The following is a 15,532-nucleotide window of genomic DNA, read 5'->3' on the forward strand; positions in this document are numbered from 1 at the left end:
CCATACATTTTTCATAAATAAAATTGGGATTAGTTCAAGTCAAGATTTCTTCCTGGCAAAGGTGCGTGTCTGGAAATGGTTAATGGTCTAATTTAAATAAACAAAAGTCATAACATACTGAGAATGGTAACAGTCATGATGTTTGGAAACCCACAGCGGGTGCCCAAACATTGAAAATACTGATATTTGGTGCCAGTGTATGGATCTTGATATACAGTGTGAGAACACAGAGCCACAGTATCACTTGTCCTACCCATGATCAGTAGTGCATCCACCCCCCCCCCCCCAACTGCCCCCAACAGCCCCTAACTGCCCCCCAGCCCGTGCAGGATGGCTCATCACTGAGTCCCCTTCTCTCCTCCTCCAAAGGGGGACACCAGCTTCATAGCCGCGTAGTTCTGTGGAGAGGAGACCAAAGGAGAGAGTGAGGGGGAGTTGGGAGCACAGGACTCCATCATACCATTTCTCAATATTAAATAAAAAATACATCAGGTGTAGCCAGAGGTGGAGATCCTGTTTCCAGAAAGTAAAAGTCTTGCTATATACTGTATGATGTGATGCAATCTGGGAAAACACATGACATGTTTTACCAACTTCTAATTCTGATACCATCCTAGCAACATCCAAGATTTTGGGAGGATGGTATCCAGGATTTTACTAGGGGACAGTGTCCAGAATGTTGCTAGGTCTAGGATGATATCAGAGTCTTAAGTTGGTCAAATTTCACCAGGGAAGATTTTGGAGTGATGTTTTTTTGTAGATCACATCACATAATCTTTCTACCAGTGCATTTAATACAGGTGATGTCACTAATTATCTGATCTACTTGGCTGCTAATTAGGATGAGCTGGTTTACTAAATGTTTGGATCAAATTCTGGGCAGGACTTTTACTTTCTGAACCCGGGATGTCCGCCTCTTGGTGCACTGTAACTATCCACTCATAAACAGACATACATTTAAATGTATTAATCTAGCATACACTTTTATTCATATGTCAATTACATTAGAGGGCCATTGTCCCCCATGTAACTAGGAGTTACTGTAAGTGCCTGGCTCAAGGGCACAAAGGTGGAAGCTGGGAATTGAACCTACAACTTATCAGGCTACTGCATGCTCACCCAGTTCCTTTGCTTTGTGTAGACATGAACATGTTTAACAGTGCTGACTCATCTCAGACATCATCTCAACAGACTCATCTCTCATTCATATATCTGCACAAACTTCTAAGATGGAGAAACATGCTGCATTCTCACCGGGAAGGAATAGAGGAAGACTCCAGCGAAGAGCAGGATGAAGAAGAGAATGACAAACAGAAGGATGAGCCACTTGAAGCGCCTCCATATGATGTACTTCAGGGTCTTGTACGGAGAGGAGAACCACAGGAAGGAAGTGTCCGGACGCCTGGAACAACACAACGGCAGTTGATCAATTTTTGAATTATTATTATTATTATTTTGCATTATTTTATATTTGAGAGTCTTCACTGTTTTATGCTTTTCAGAGGCAGGATGCTACCAGCACCAAGGTCAAAAGCTCTCCAGAGACACACATGCAGAATGTGATGTGCGTGACCTTGGGATAAAGCACACAAATAAGGTGTATTTTCCAAAACCAAGTCTCCTGCATTGATCGTTGAAATCAAGAGTGACCAGTTGTTCCAAACCAGTCAGACTGAGATGCCTTCATACTTGGCACACTGCAGCAAATGGATTTGAACGATGGTCCATCAAATGGTCAATCAAAAAAATGGTCAATCAAAATGACCCTGATGAAGGCGTAAGCCGAAACGTTGGTCAATAAAAAAATATCTTGAAGTTCCGAGTGTGCCACGACACTTCTGTTTAATTTAAAACTTTCCAATGGTAACTCTTCATCCAGCTCCACTGAACGTTTGCAGAGAACTACCCCCTCAAACTGTTTTTGCGAGTGTTAGAGAGCAGAGAACAGAAAACTGTTTGCAAACGTTCGCCAGTGTTCGCGAATTCGAACGCATCTTCGGTATCTTACGCAGCGAGCAGCTGCGGGCCAGACTTACTGGGGGTCCTCCAGGTGGGGGTTCATGTTGGGCTCGTCCCTGCCCTGCCCAGCGGGCCTCTCGTCCTGCTCGTGCTCCGCCACAATCTCCAGCGACATCTCCACTTTTCCCTGGAGACAGAGGATGCTATTGCTAATAATCATGCCAACGCTTAATAAGAAACACGAATAAGTCCCTTAATAATAAATACGAATAAACACGTCTGCCAAAATGAATACATGTCAATGTAAATTGTATACAGTAAGTTCTGCATACTATATGCTGTAGATGTACAGCATCTTCTGATTGATAGATAGATAGATAGATAGATAGATAGATACTTTATTGATCCCCAAGGGGAAATTCAAGAACGGAACGCTTTCTGAACGTTTACTATGTATTTGTGCAGAGAACAGATCATGCTCACGGCAAGGACTTTCTCCCCGTTGCTGTCGCACACACAGGGCCACCAGCCCTTCACGGTCTTCTGCTCGAACAGGGAGACGAGCTTCTCGGGGGCCTGGTGCAGCAGATCCAGGGTGCACTTCTCAGCAGACTTGGCAGGCCGCAGCATGTGATTCAGATCCATGTCTAAACAGCCTGCAGGAGAGACATACAGTAGAGTTTCAAACTCTGAGACTTCTTTTATATGTTACTCTTTCTCTATCTATCTCTCTCTCTCTCTCTCTCTCTCTCTCTCTCTCTCTCTCTCTCTCGGTCTCTCTCTGTCTTTCACTCTCTCTCACTTTCTCACTCACACACTCACTCACTTACACATACAGACACACATACACAGACACACACACACACGCATACACATAGAGCAATACTTTATATGAGAAACCTCCATACACACACAAGAAATCATGGCTCCAAAAATAATCGTGGCGTTACCATGGAGACAGCACAACAATACGGTTGAATTATTTGTACACAAAGTCTGACTTCCTTGTCACATGATGGAGCTGATCCCTCTGCTGGCGTACTTGACAAACATTCACTCACGCAAACCTAACCAGGCACACGGCATCATATCCCCCTTCCATGTGATTCCATGTACGATAAATCTGTTACTCTCCCCTTTAACTTACTACTGTACTGTCATGTTCCAACTACGCAAGGAGCCAAAAATGTCAGTGTGGTTTTAAGGGGAGGTAGAGTGATGAATTGGAGGAAAAGAGAAGATAGGAGGAAGGAAAGAGAGGAGTGGGAGGACAGGAAAAAAGAAAAGATGGAGAGGAAATCGGGGGGGGGGGGGGGGAAGGGATTGCGGTGGATGGGTGGTTTTTCTCCCACATATTGTTCCGTTACCCAGATAGTCGTCGAAGGAGAACTTGTCATTGTCCCAGATCTGGATGGTGATCTTGGGGGGAAGCTTGGCCTCAGCCTTGTCCAAACTCCAGAAGTGTTCCTACAAACGGAGAGAAGAGAGAACATACTGTATGTTTGTACACAAGGTGTGTTTCTCAAGTGCAAGAAGGTACAAGGAAAGACAATTTTGTGCACACAGATGCATGTGCGCTTGTGTGTGTGTTTGTGTGTGTGTGTGTGTGTGTGTGTGTGTATGACTTCAGAAGTGTTCCTACAAACGGAGAGAAGAGAGGGAGAGAGAGAAAGAGCATAATGTATGCTTGTACACAAGGTGTATTTCTCAAGTGCAAGAAGGTACAAGAAACAGATCCGTGTGTGTGTGTGTGTGTGTGTGTGTGTGTGTGTGTGTGTGTGACTCCAGAAGTGTTCCTACAAACTGAGAGAAGAGAGAGAGAGCGTACTGTATGTTTGTGCACACGGTGTGTTTCTCAAGTGCAAGAAATTACAAGAAAGACTGATTTGTGCACACAGATGCATGTGTGCTTGTGTGTGTGTGTGTGTGTGTGTGTGTGAGTGTGTGTGTGTGTGTGTGTGTGACTCTAGAAGTGTTCCTACAAAAGGAGAGAAGAGAGAGAGAGCATGCTGCATGTTTGTACACAAGGTGTGTTTATCAAGTGCAAAAAGGTACAAGAAAGACCAATTTGTGCACACAGATGCATGCACATGTAAGTGTGTGAGCAGAGTGTGAGGGTAAAGCAAGAGACGGGTAGACAACAGCGATTCAGACAGAGAGAGAGAGATTCGGGACTGCCACTGCAACATATAAATTCCGCACCACCTCGCCAGACAGGATTCCATCGGCACGACGACATTCCCTACTGTACTCCGTGCCGTGATGGATGGAGCCACCGGCCCGGTGGGAACGATGAGGAGCACTTCACAGCTGCCCGTTGCCACAGTGCATCAGTAAACAAGCCGTGTCCGCTACACTCGTGCCTGACAACCTCGGCCCGGGGCCGTTAAAAACAAACACTCGGCGAAGAGATTTATCACATTTAATCATTTTCTGAACACGTCCCAGTGAATCATACTTTCTCTCCTATTCTTCACAAATCATAAGGATTCGGTCGTCGTCTCTCTCTCCCGTTCGTCAGAGCGTTTAAACGCCAAACAAATCAATCACCTGACAGCGGCCACAATATGTGTCTCTCAATATACATCGAGTGGTACTCGCTATCGTAAATCTCTCGCGCTAACCGATTCCTCCGCGGGCCAAGTCCAGACCATAAGTGTCATATCTATCATAGCTTGTTTTTCCCCTCCAGCTGTGACAGCGGCTCTGAAAAAGCTACTGTGCCCCCTTCAAGTTTTCCCTCCGCTTTCTGGCAACACATATATCACCATGGCAGCACTGGGCGCAGTAAACTCAGCTGGATAACAGGCTCTACGGAACTTAGCATTGGGTGTGCTGAGGGGCGTCGACCGTGCCACGGGGGGGGGGGGGGGGGGGTGTTGGGGGAGGGGCACGCTCACCTTTCAAGTGACATCCGTGAAAAAAAAAAACTGCACCCCGACCGAGCAGGTGCTTGAGTTACTGTGTTCCATTTAGGCAGTCAGTGGGTGGGAGGGGGACGTGAGATTGTTTATTCGGTAAAACTTTATTTGAAGGGGTCAAAACCCGAAACTAAACTGTCAGAAACCGAATGAAACTTTATAACAATCAATAATGTGTCATTAAGGTGCATGACTTGCGTCATGTCATAAAGTCAATCAATAAAGTGTTACAGTTTATTCTTCTTAGGTCTTTGGATGATCCATTGATGTCATTGCTGTGATCCACAGATTTGGGGAGGGGGGGGGGGGCACACTCACCTTTCTGTCCACGACACAGAGCTGCTCTGCGGGCAGGTAGTGGAACGGGAAGAGGAAACGCCAGTTGAAGTTGCCCTCGCCCCCCAGGGAGCGGTAGTGCACGTCCGTCTTCTGCTTGTTCCCCTCGTGCCCGTGCAGCCAGCTAACGGATAGAGAGAGAGGGAGAGAGAGAGAGAGAGAGAGAGAGTGCAGAGGACGTTTACATGTGCTGTATATGCAGTGGTTCTCAAACTTTTCACAATGAGTAGTACCACCTCAGAGAACAATTGACTCTCCCAGTACCACCATTATGACCAGCATTAAAATACAGTAGTGTAGGCCAATTGAAATATATTTTACATTGTACATATTGTTTTGCACAGTTTTTTTTTTTTTTTTTTTTTTTTTCAAGAAAGATAAAAAAAAACATATATCACTATGTATTTATTTATATATCATTTGAAGTGATTGTTTTGTCTTCATGAAATAAAACAACAGAGTGTCCGTGTACCACAACAGAGTGCCACCAGCAGTACCCGTACCACAGTACCACAGTCTGAGAACCACTGCTGTATGGTGTCTCCTGTAGGTGGTCAAGACAGATGACCTCACCATGTCATCAATCGGAGGAGACCAAACTAGTGGACCACCAAACAGGGGCAATGGTTGAGAGAGACTGTGTGTAATCTTGTGTGTTGTTAATCTTGGCCCGAAACGTTTGTTTGCAACCCCTGTCTCGACTAAAAGAAATATTAAAAAGGAAACAAACGTTTTTGTGAGAGCGTGACCTTTTTTGACTGTGTGATGTCGGATTAGTTAATCGCGTCCGCTGCATTAAAAGAGGGAAAAGCGTGGTGCTCTGTGTACTTTTACATTGACTTGATTAAACTTGCACTCCATTAATAGCAGCAGGGTGGCAGTTGAACATTGACACTTGTTTTATTTTTTGATGCGGTAAGAATATACAATATACACGCAGCGTAAATGTTTACACCCATTTTGTACCGCGTTTGTAAATGTGGTCAATTGCCAGTTTTTGCGATGAATCTGCGAATCGCAGAATCACAAAACAACTTGAGAGGGGACTGATGAAGATCTACAGCGATGCGTCGGTAGCCTAGCGATGGCAGACGTACCCCTTTACGTAGATGTCGCTCATCTTCTCCCCGCTAAGGCTGACGTCATCGAGAATGACATCACTGGTGTTCCATATGACACATCGGAGGAAGAACCTAGAGGAACAGGAGGAGAAAAACAGTTTAGTAAGAGAAACAAATATGAAAACAAAAAGAACCAGAAATTTATTCATTTGCCTAGGAGAGTTCTGTAAGAGTACATGAAGAGTTGCTTACTTCTTGGCTTTGCGAGGTGTAATGTTGAAGGGAGGCCCTGGTGGTCCAAAGGACTTGGGGAATATGTCAACCCACATCTGCAACCTCCCCTAAAGAACGTTCACCAAAAATGAAATCGAATAGACTGCATCGATGTGTTCTGACATTTGCTGCTTTGTAACAACAGCCCAAACCCATACGACTACTTTTAAATGAAGACAGTGTGCAGGAGCTTACTACTTCCTCAATGTTGGTGACCTTGTGGGCAATGATGCAATCGTCCAAAACAGGTGCAAAAGTAATCAAAGTTCTCATTAAAAAACACTCTGCCCATGATCTACTGTATGTCTTGCTGGTGTGTGTTGAGGCATGTCATCTGCTCAAAGCACTAATGAAATACTGAAAAATGAAATATCAAATAGACTGCACTGATGTTTTGTTATTTGCTGCATTGCAATAACTGCTCAAACAAATACGACTATTTCATTAAAAAAAAAAAAAAAACACTCTGACAGTGATCTGCGTTGCTGGTGTGTGTCGAGGTGCGTCGTCTTGTCTGCTCGGAGCGCTGACCTGCTCGATGTCCGGCTGCAGGGGACTGTAGAGGCGGCGGGTCTCCACGTGCTCGGGCACCAGGCCCTGGCGGCGCAGGATGAGGAGGGCCAGACGCTCCTGCAGCGGCCCCAAGTGAGGGTTGGCCGTCGAGGCCTCGCCTGCGGACCCACAACACAAGAAGAACCATCAAGTGATATCCAGGGGGGGGGGGGGGCGACCGAGCAGGCGCTTGAGTTACTGTGTTCCATTTAGGCAGTCAGCGGGAGGGAAAGGGGGGGGGGGGGTGTGAGCTTGTTTATTCTTCTTAGGTCTTTGGATGATCCATTGATTTCATTGCTGTGATCCACAGATTTTTTTTTTCTTGTCTTTTTTTTTTTCTTTTTTGGTCTCTTCCGCAGAAGTTTATGGTTTCAGACCCTGTGTGGAGTCCAAAAGCGGAGAGAGGAGGAGAGAGGAGGAGGGGGGGACGGAGGAAGCGAAGATGAAGACAAACTCCCCACCGTGAAGTTGGACTCGGGCCCCTCCGCACCGCTGCCCGCCTCAAAATGGCCGCCTGACAATCGTTTTTGACGGGGGGGAGAGTGGGGGGGAGTGGGGGGGTATTTTCACCGCGGCTGCACGCGGAGACAAAGAGCGGCAGTATTCCGCCCAGGAGCCCAAGGCTGCGAGGGCCCCCGCCGCTGTATTGATCTTGGCCGCCGGGCCGCTCGCGCGCTGCTGCGCCGTAAATCTCAGGGCCCTGACCTTGCCGAACTCACCACAGAGGGGAAACAGTGCTGTCAGAGCCGCAGCCGAACGTCCCCCCCCCCCCCCCCACCCCCCACCACCACCTCCACCTCCACCTCCACCTCCAACCCACCCCAACAGTCTGACCCGTGTGTGTGGCAGAGCCCCCTTCTGTTATTTATCTCTCTTTCAGTCCCACTTTTTGAAGGTAAACGGATTCAGAGAGGAGGCGGCGTGCGTGTGTGCGTGTGTGCGTGTGTGTGCGTGTGTGCGTGTGTGCGTGTGTGTGTGTGTGTGCGTGTGTGTGGGGGGGGGGGGGGGAGGAGGGGGTGGTGTAGACAAAGTGGTGAAAGGAGGTTAAAGTAGGTCGCTGTGAGGGAGACTGACGCGGCGCGGTTGGACAGAAGTCACGGGCGGGCGGGCGGGCGGGCGAGTTGGGCAGGCGAGTGGGTGGGAGTAGCCCGTGCGCTGGTATCAGGCGCTAACGAGCGGTGACCGTGCGCCTCCGTTTTTTTGCCGTGACGAGGAGTGATATATTTACTGTGAATTTACTGGCCGCGCCAAAGGTATTGTACATTTACACAGCCCGCCTCGTCTCTCCTTCAGATCGCCCGCTGCTATTATTCATGCTGACTCGCAAGTCATTTTTTCCTTCGTTTATCGCCCAAGCAGGACCAGACGATACCACACACACACACACACACACACACACACACACACACACACACTTGCACACACACATACGAGCACACACACAGACACAAACACACACACACACACACACACACACACTCACACACACACACACACATAGACACACACACACACACACTCACACACACACACACTCGCACACACACACACACTCGCACACACACACACGTGCAGACAGACACACACATGCAGACACACACACACGCACAGATATGATGTATGATACGGTCTGAGACTCGCGCTGTTATTCTTTGCTGTCAGTGTTTGTTTAAGACCGCAGTGGAGCTCGCTCACTGCTGGGCTTTAATGTTGGAAGATGTGATGAGCTTGGACCATGTGGGTGATAAACCCCCTGCTGTTATTCCACACCGAAGGAAAAGCACCAGCCTTCCTGCTCACCTCTCCAGCGCTCTCTCCTCACACAAAATGGGCCATTTCTCAGCTACATCCTGGATAAGTCAACACTCCCAGGCACAGGTGTGCCAGGCTCAAGTGCACTGCCAAGGTCAAAGGTCACACTGAAGACAGCGTGTTTGGCTCCCTTTTGTATTCATGATCACACAAGGTCATGTTGTGAAGTGTCTATAGAGAAGGGTCCATCCCGAAGTTCATAACAAACGTATTGCCATAGGACAGTGAAGAGACTGACTCGAAGCGAGATGAAGAGAGAGACGGGGTGGGAATGGTTTGGATATGGTTTGAGCGCTGCAGTCACATTTTTGTTGTTGTTTTTGTTGTTGTTGTGTGTGTGTGTGGGGGGGGGGGGGGGGGTTACACTCACTTGAAAACAACACAATTTGCATTGTTTTTAACACATCCTTCTATGTCCAGATAGAGACAACGCAGTTTGTGTTGTTTCCAACACATTGCCTTTGTTATTTGTTTCAAGACTGTACACAGCATGTGTTGAAAATAACACAACTTGTGTTGTTTTCAACACATCTCTATGTCCAGACAGAGACAACACAGTGTGCGTTGTTTCCAACACATTCATTTTAAGTGTTTAAGCCTTAAATCTGATAGGACAATGGAGAGAGGAGAGAGTGACAGGAAGTGAGAGAGAGAGAGAGAGAGAGAGAGAGAGAGAGAGAGAGGTGGGGTTGTGCCACCTTCATATTCCTTGTACTCTTGAGTCTCTATAAACTGTACCTCCGTATCTGGAGTCCCCCAGGTCGGCGGCCGTGTACTCCAGCCCTCTGAAGTGGACGCTGTCGGGCTTGTAGACGGGCAGCCGGTAGTTCCTCCTCTCGCACAACCGCTGGAGGAGCTGGGTGGGCTTGAGCTGGCCACGCCACTGGTTCACACCTGACCTGTGGAGGGGGGGATCCGTCGGCCAATCGGAAGGGGGGGGGGGGGGGGGAGAACAGAGACTCGTCACACTCTCACGCTGATCCGTCGTGGACAGATGGACAGACGGGCTCCCGAAACACTCATTACACACACACACACATGCGCACACACACACAGACACACACACACACACAGACACATCTGTCTGGCAAGATGTTTTGAACATCTTGCTTGAACAGTCCAACTAACATGCAAGGGGCCTCAATCATGAATATGACATAAAACAGAGCTCTTCTCTGTTATTTCCGCGATGACACATACACTCAGTTTCTCACACAAAGAGACGCACACACACACACACACACACACACACACACACGTACACACACACTAGACAAACGTACGATCGATCTGTCCCTTGCGCAAACACATATCCAGACCCACACAGAGAACACTTAAGTATGCTTTGAACAACTGACTCTCTCTCCAAACATGAAATATGTCCGCAAAAAAAAATCCAGCAATCCTGCTGTCAGTGCACACGATGACTTACACGCAGTAGGACTGCGGGAGACCGCACCGGCCTCCGTAGCGTGACAAGAAGCGGTTCTCCAGGTCGATGACGGTCTCGCCGATCTTCTCGTCCTTCGTCAGCATGTCGTAGTCGTACAGCATGATCCTGAGGTCCTTCTCCAGGGGCAGCGTGCAGCTAAGTTCAAACATCCTGCACACACGCACACACACACACACACACACACACACACACACACACACACACACACACACACACACACACGTCAGAGTCTCACACTCGTCCTGTCTCATCTCATCTGTCTGTCGCACACATTCCTCTTTAACACATTAATAATCACTCAACTGACGGGCTGCCGGCTTTCATATCACATCACGATCAAAAATAAAACGCTCTCTGCACCGCAATTGCAATGAGTCCAGCGACCCCTGCTGGTGGGATGGCCAGAGCACAGGAGACACAGAGATGGGGAAGAGAGGAGAGGAGAGGAGAAGGGGAAGAAGAAAGAAGAGGAGAAAGAAGAGGAAAGGGGGGAGAAAGAATAGATGGCAGAGCAAAGGGGGAAGAAGAAACGAGAGAAGACAGCAGAGGAAAAGGGTGAAAAGAAGGGATAGGCGAAAGAGAAGGACAGGGGGAAGAGAGAGGAGATGGGAGAGGAAAGGGGGAAGAAGAAGGAAGAGGAGAAAGAAGAGGAAAGGGGAGGAGAAAGAATAGATGGTAGAGCAAAGGGGAAAGGAGAAATGAGAGAAGACAGCAGAGGAAAGGGGACAGAAGAAGGGATAGGAGAAAGAGAAGGAAAGGGGGAAGAGAGAGATGACAGGAGAGGAAAGGGGGAAGAAGAAAGGAGAGGAAAGAAAGAAATAGAGAAGGGTCTGTGAGGTCCAGCAGCGCACCTTCCAAACACAGGGTCCAGGGTGCAGGGGATGTAGTGGTCCTGGTCGTTGATGCTCTTCTTGCCCATGGTGATCTTGACATAGGGGTCACACTGCAGGGGCAGATGGAGAGCAAGTCACACTCACACACACCGGCACGAAGACTTCAGTGCATCACAAGCATGTTTTATTTTGCTTTATTTTGTTTTATTTAACTTTGTTTAAAGAATGCAGGGCCCTGTGTCCCTGTTTTGCGGGCATAAGTGGAGGTCCTGGAAACTGTGTGTGTGTGTGTGTGTGTGTGTGTGTGTGTGTGTGTGTGTGTGTGTGTGTGTGTGTGTGTGTGTGTGTGTGTGTGTGTGTGCGCGAGTGTGTGTGTGTGTGTGTGTGTCTGTGTGTGTGTGTGCGCGCGCGTCTGTGTGTGTGTGTGCATGTGTGTGCATGTGTGGGTGTATGTGTGTGGGTGCAGATGTCAGCACTGGATCTTTTGATGTAGTGGTGCAAAATAAAAGCAATGTGGATTAAAAATGATTTTCTGTGATTTTCTGATTTGCACATTATTTTGTTATTTCAGAAAGTCTGGAGAGGAAGGATAATCAAAACAAAACTGTATTGATAAACATTAGGATCTGTCTGAATGTGCCCACATTACCTCTCTCTTGTGTGTGGGTATGTGTGTGTGTGTGTGTGTGTGTGAGTGGTGAGTGTGTGTGTGTGAGAGAGAGAGAGTTCTGTGAGTGGGTATGTGTGTGTGTGTGTGTGTGTGTGTTTGTGTGCGTGCATGTGTGTGTGTCTGTCTGTCTGTTTGTGTGTGTTTGTTTTTGTGTGTGTGTGTCTGTGTGTCTGGGCGTGTGTGTGCATGCGTGCGTGTCTGTTTGTGTCTGAGCGTGTGTGAGTGTGCAGTGTTCCATATAACTCTGGGCTTAGGAGGTGATGATGGCCGGGCGGTCGAGAGCAGCTCTCCCCACCAGTGCCAGGGCTTCTGATGGGAGAGAGAGAGCGCCCCGATCCAGCACGGGTGTCAACACTGATGCGTGGGTGTGTCTGCGCTCGCATTTACGGCTCCACTGTCACATGTCAACGTGTAATATCAACGAGGGGCGCTGCTGCTGCTGAAAGAGCTGTGGCAGTCTTATTGAGTCTCAAAGTAGCTGAGAAAGGTTAAGGCCAAGTAAAACACAATTTCAATTTCATGCCTTTCGGAGTGACTATGTGACCGAAGCTGTTTCGCGGTACGTCACTAAGTATAGTACATCTGATAAGTCAGAGAGTCATAAATCAAGTCGTAACGTCGGGTTCAACGAGAATAGAGCTGCCATTTTGTGAGGTGAAGTAGAGTAGTGTATTTTCATACATGTGAAGTTAAACTGAGTGAGAACTTTTCTGAGTACAGCACCATTGCGTTATAATGGAAAAGGTATGGGTGTCATCGTGTGTGACACATGCTCTTCAACGGTTTGTGGTTTATGATTCTCTAGACCAATGTTTTAGATATGTATATATTAGCACTTTTTTAAAGCATTTTTTATTTTTTTGGCTTTTCTGCCTTTATTGAAACAAGACAGGGAGGGAAGTGGGGGACAGAGGTGGGGTGGGATCAGGAAAGGACCCAGGATGAACCCAAGCCTGGAACTTTGACCCAAATGTGGTATGGATGCTATAGATAGCTGTGCCACCGCTCCCTCCATCACCCCCCCCCCCCCCCCCCCCCAAACAAACACACACACACACACACACACACACACACATGTTAGCACGTTTAGTTGATTGTCCACTGTTAGCGGCACTCACCTTGCCATTGGTGTCTTTGGGCTGCAGGCCGCTGGCCTGGATGATGTAAACTCGCACCAGGCACTCGGCGGTGCCGTTGGGGGGCAGCAGGCTGAACTGGCGCGCTGGCATGGGGGTGGACGGGTCATCGGGCAGCGGGTAGATCTTAAACATGCCCTGAGGAAACGAGGGTGAAGCCAAATCAGTCTCGCGAAATGCAAAAAAAAAGCGTTCTGCCGTGCATCACCCAGGTGGGTGCTACTCATTGGTGGTGGTTAGTGAAGTTTCTCCCTGAACTGTGAAGCGCTTTGAGTGCATAGAATAGTGCTATATAAATACAATGGGTTGTTGTTGATACTCTGGACTCTCAAATTCTCCAAAATCAGCTCTCCTTTATGAGAAATGAAAGCAGAGAGAAGTACCCTTAGTTAGCTGCCATCAGGGTTTGTCTAACTAGGCTTTTGTAGTCTCTAGTGCAGTTTACATCTGACCGTCATAACACTGAATAGAGGGACAGCAACAGGTGATGACATGGAGATTTTTCTGTGTTTCTGTGTCAGGTTGTGTGTGTGTGTGTGTGTGTGTGTGTGTGTGTGTGTGTGTGTGTGTGTGTGTGTGTGAATTACTTTGAATTCTCCCACAACAGATGGGTCCTCGCTCTCGTCCTGAGTTCTACCACGATACAGCTTGAAGGTCTGGCAGAAGTCTGCCAACTTCTCGAAACCGTCCACCCTCTCCAGCTCTCGGTCGTAGATCTGAAAAGAAGCAATGGATTAGCACCGTGTGTGTGTTTGTGTGTGTGTGTGTGTGTGTGTGTGTGTGTGTGTGGTGGGTATTTGTGTGAGTATGTGTGTGTGGTGGACATTAGTGTGTGCCTCACCAGAGTTATTATTTCACTTCATTCTCTTACTGCCCAGAAACAGACTCAGCTGATGGTGAAATTATTATTCCAGCGCCGCTCCATACTATGGAGTACAACAAGTCCATTGTCACAAAGGCCAAAGGACTGAGCTTTACCAGTCCTGGATCCCAATCGCACTGGGGTTGCTATTTGGCTTCTTCTATATATAAACATTAACAGAGAATGACCTTTCTCAGTAACCAAGGCATTTAGAAATTCAATAAGTAAAGTTTAGAGTTGCGTCGTTACAGGAAAAATAACTAGGGTGAAAATTTATGATGGCACGGCGGCGTAGGCCAAACGCCACAGGATTGGTGGAGGGAGCGGAATGGGTCGGAACCACGGGGGACGCCACCACCACGCCGATGGTATGAACCAATCCCAATAAACACCCGGCCTTGTTATTTTCAAAGGATCCACGAGACAAACGACGCAGAGCCCCCAAAGCCCACAAGCACAAGAGCGCCCCTGCCCAGGCTTCCCCCTCCCACACACACACACACACACACACACACACACACACACCTCCCCCCCTACCCCTACCCCTACCGCAGACATTCTCCATCCCCCAGCCTCCCCCTCTTTGCTAGCGGAGCTATCGCTAAAACTCAAATGCTGATCTCAGCAGTTTTGGCTACAGGGGTGTCTGTGTCACCCCTCCTGGGAGACTGACAACTCATACCATAGCAACCGGCAGCCATCAAACTCAAAAATCCCACCGCCTACAACAACCAACCCCCCCCCTCCCTCCCAATTCCCCCCAACCCTCCCTCCCCTCCCCTACCTCCTCCACCTCCCCCAACCCCCCCGCCCCCCTTCCCCACCACCCTCTCCAGTTTCCAGGCCCGAGACGAGGTCGCCCTGAGAAACGGCCTCTTGTTGGATAACAGTCAGAAAGTTCTGGGGCTTTGGGAAAAGGTTGGAAAGAGTGGCTCATGAGGCAGGAGCGAGCCTCTGACAGGAGAGATCAGAGACAGGCGAGGCAGGCGGGGATACAGGGTGGAGGTTTTGGGGTGGAGGGGGTGAGTGGGTGGTGAGGAGTTTTTGGGGCAGCGAGGGTAGGGGGTTGGTGTGTGTGTGTGTGTGTTTGTGTGTGAGAGAGAGGGGGGGGTTAAATTTGGGACCATGACGTCAGCACAGGCTGCCCCAGTCCGCCGCACGGCTATCCCCTGCGACATTCCCGACATGAATTCATCGGAAAGCTTGGACGCTGGCAGCGGGAGCGGGAGCGGCGGTGGCGGCTCGGCTCGGCTCGGCGCTGTGTTCTGACAGAGCGGCCCGTGGGAAGCCCCGGAGTGGACGTGTCAGGGGTGAAGTGTACACATTCAAACAGGCACGTGCGCTCACACAGGCACTGCTGCTGCTGCTGCTGCTGCTGCTGCTACGAGAGGGAGAGGGGGAGAGAGAGAGAGAGAGAGAGAAGTAGAGAGAGAGAGAAGGAGAGAGAGAGAGAAAAGGAGAGAGAGGGAGAGGGAGAGAGAGAAAAGGAGAGAGAGAGGGAGAGAGAGAGAGAGCGGGGGAGAGAGAGACTGGGAGACCTTTGTCTGCGGAGACGCCTCGTCTTGCACGCGCGCTCACGCTACAGCAACAAAGTGCTCTTTTCATGTGCTGCGCCCGACCAGGGCTGTGTCGAGGAGGAGCCGCCGAACGTGCCTGGATCCATT

At 48.8% G+C, this 15,532-nt stretch overlaps 1 protein-coding gene across 5 annotated transcripts in view; it reads right to left on the bottom strand.

Moving 5' to 3' along the window:
- Positions 1-304: 304 nt before the first annotated feature.
- dysf (dysferlin, limb girdle muscular dystrophy 2B (autosomal recessive)) overlaps positions 305-15,532 on the bottom strand; it is a 77,543-nt gene continuing 62,315 nt past the window's right edge. For all 5 annotated transcript variants that reach the window (XM_062516195.1, XM_062516196.1, XM_062516197.1 and 2 more), the window contains 14 exons: positions 13,594-13,722; positions 12,989-13,144; positions 11,219-11,310; positions 10,347-10,517; positions 9,653-9,813; positions 7,082-7,221; positions 6,530-6,618; positions 6,314-6,409; positions 5,199-5,340; positions 3,327-3,426; positions 2,443-2,615; positions 2,037-2,146; positions 1,255-1,402; positions 305-398 (listed from right to left, as the gene is read on the bottom strand). In XM_062516195.1, the coding sequence (XP_062372179.1) occupies positions 339-398; positions 1,255-1,402; positions 2,037-2,146; positions 2,443-2,615; positions 3,327-3,426; positions 5,199-5,340; positions 6,314-6,409; positions 6,530-6,618; positions 7,082-7,221; positions 9,653-9,813; positions 10,347-10,517; positions 11,219-11,310; positions 12,989-13,144; positions 13,594-13,722 (1,767 nt within the window). In that variant the 3' untranslated portion in view covers positions 305-338. The remainder of the gene's footprint in view (positions 399-1,254; positions 1,403-2,036; positions 2,147-2,442; positions 2,616-3,326; positions 3,427-5,198; positions 5,341-6,313; positions 6,410-6,529; positions 6,619-7,081; positions 7,222-9,652; positions 9,814-10,346; positions 10,518-11,218; positions 11,311-12,988; positions 13,145-13,593; positions 13,723-15,532) is intronic.

The sequence above is a fragment of the Sardina pilchardus genome, chromosome 16, assembly GCF_963854185.1.
Source record: "Sardina pilchardus chromosome 16, fSarPil1.1, whole genome shotgun sequence".
Classification (NCBI taxonomy): Eukaryota; Metazoa; Chordata; class Actinopteri; order Clupeiformes; family Clupeidae; genus Sardina; species Sardina pilchardus.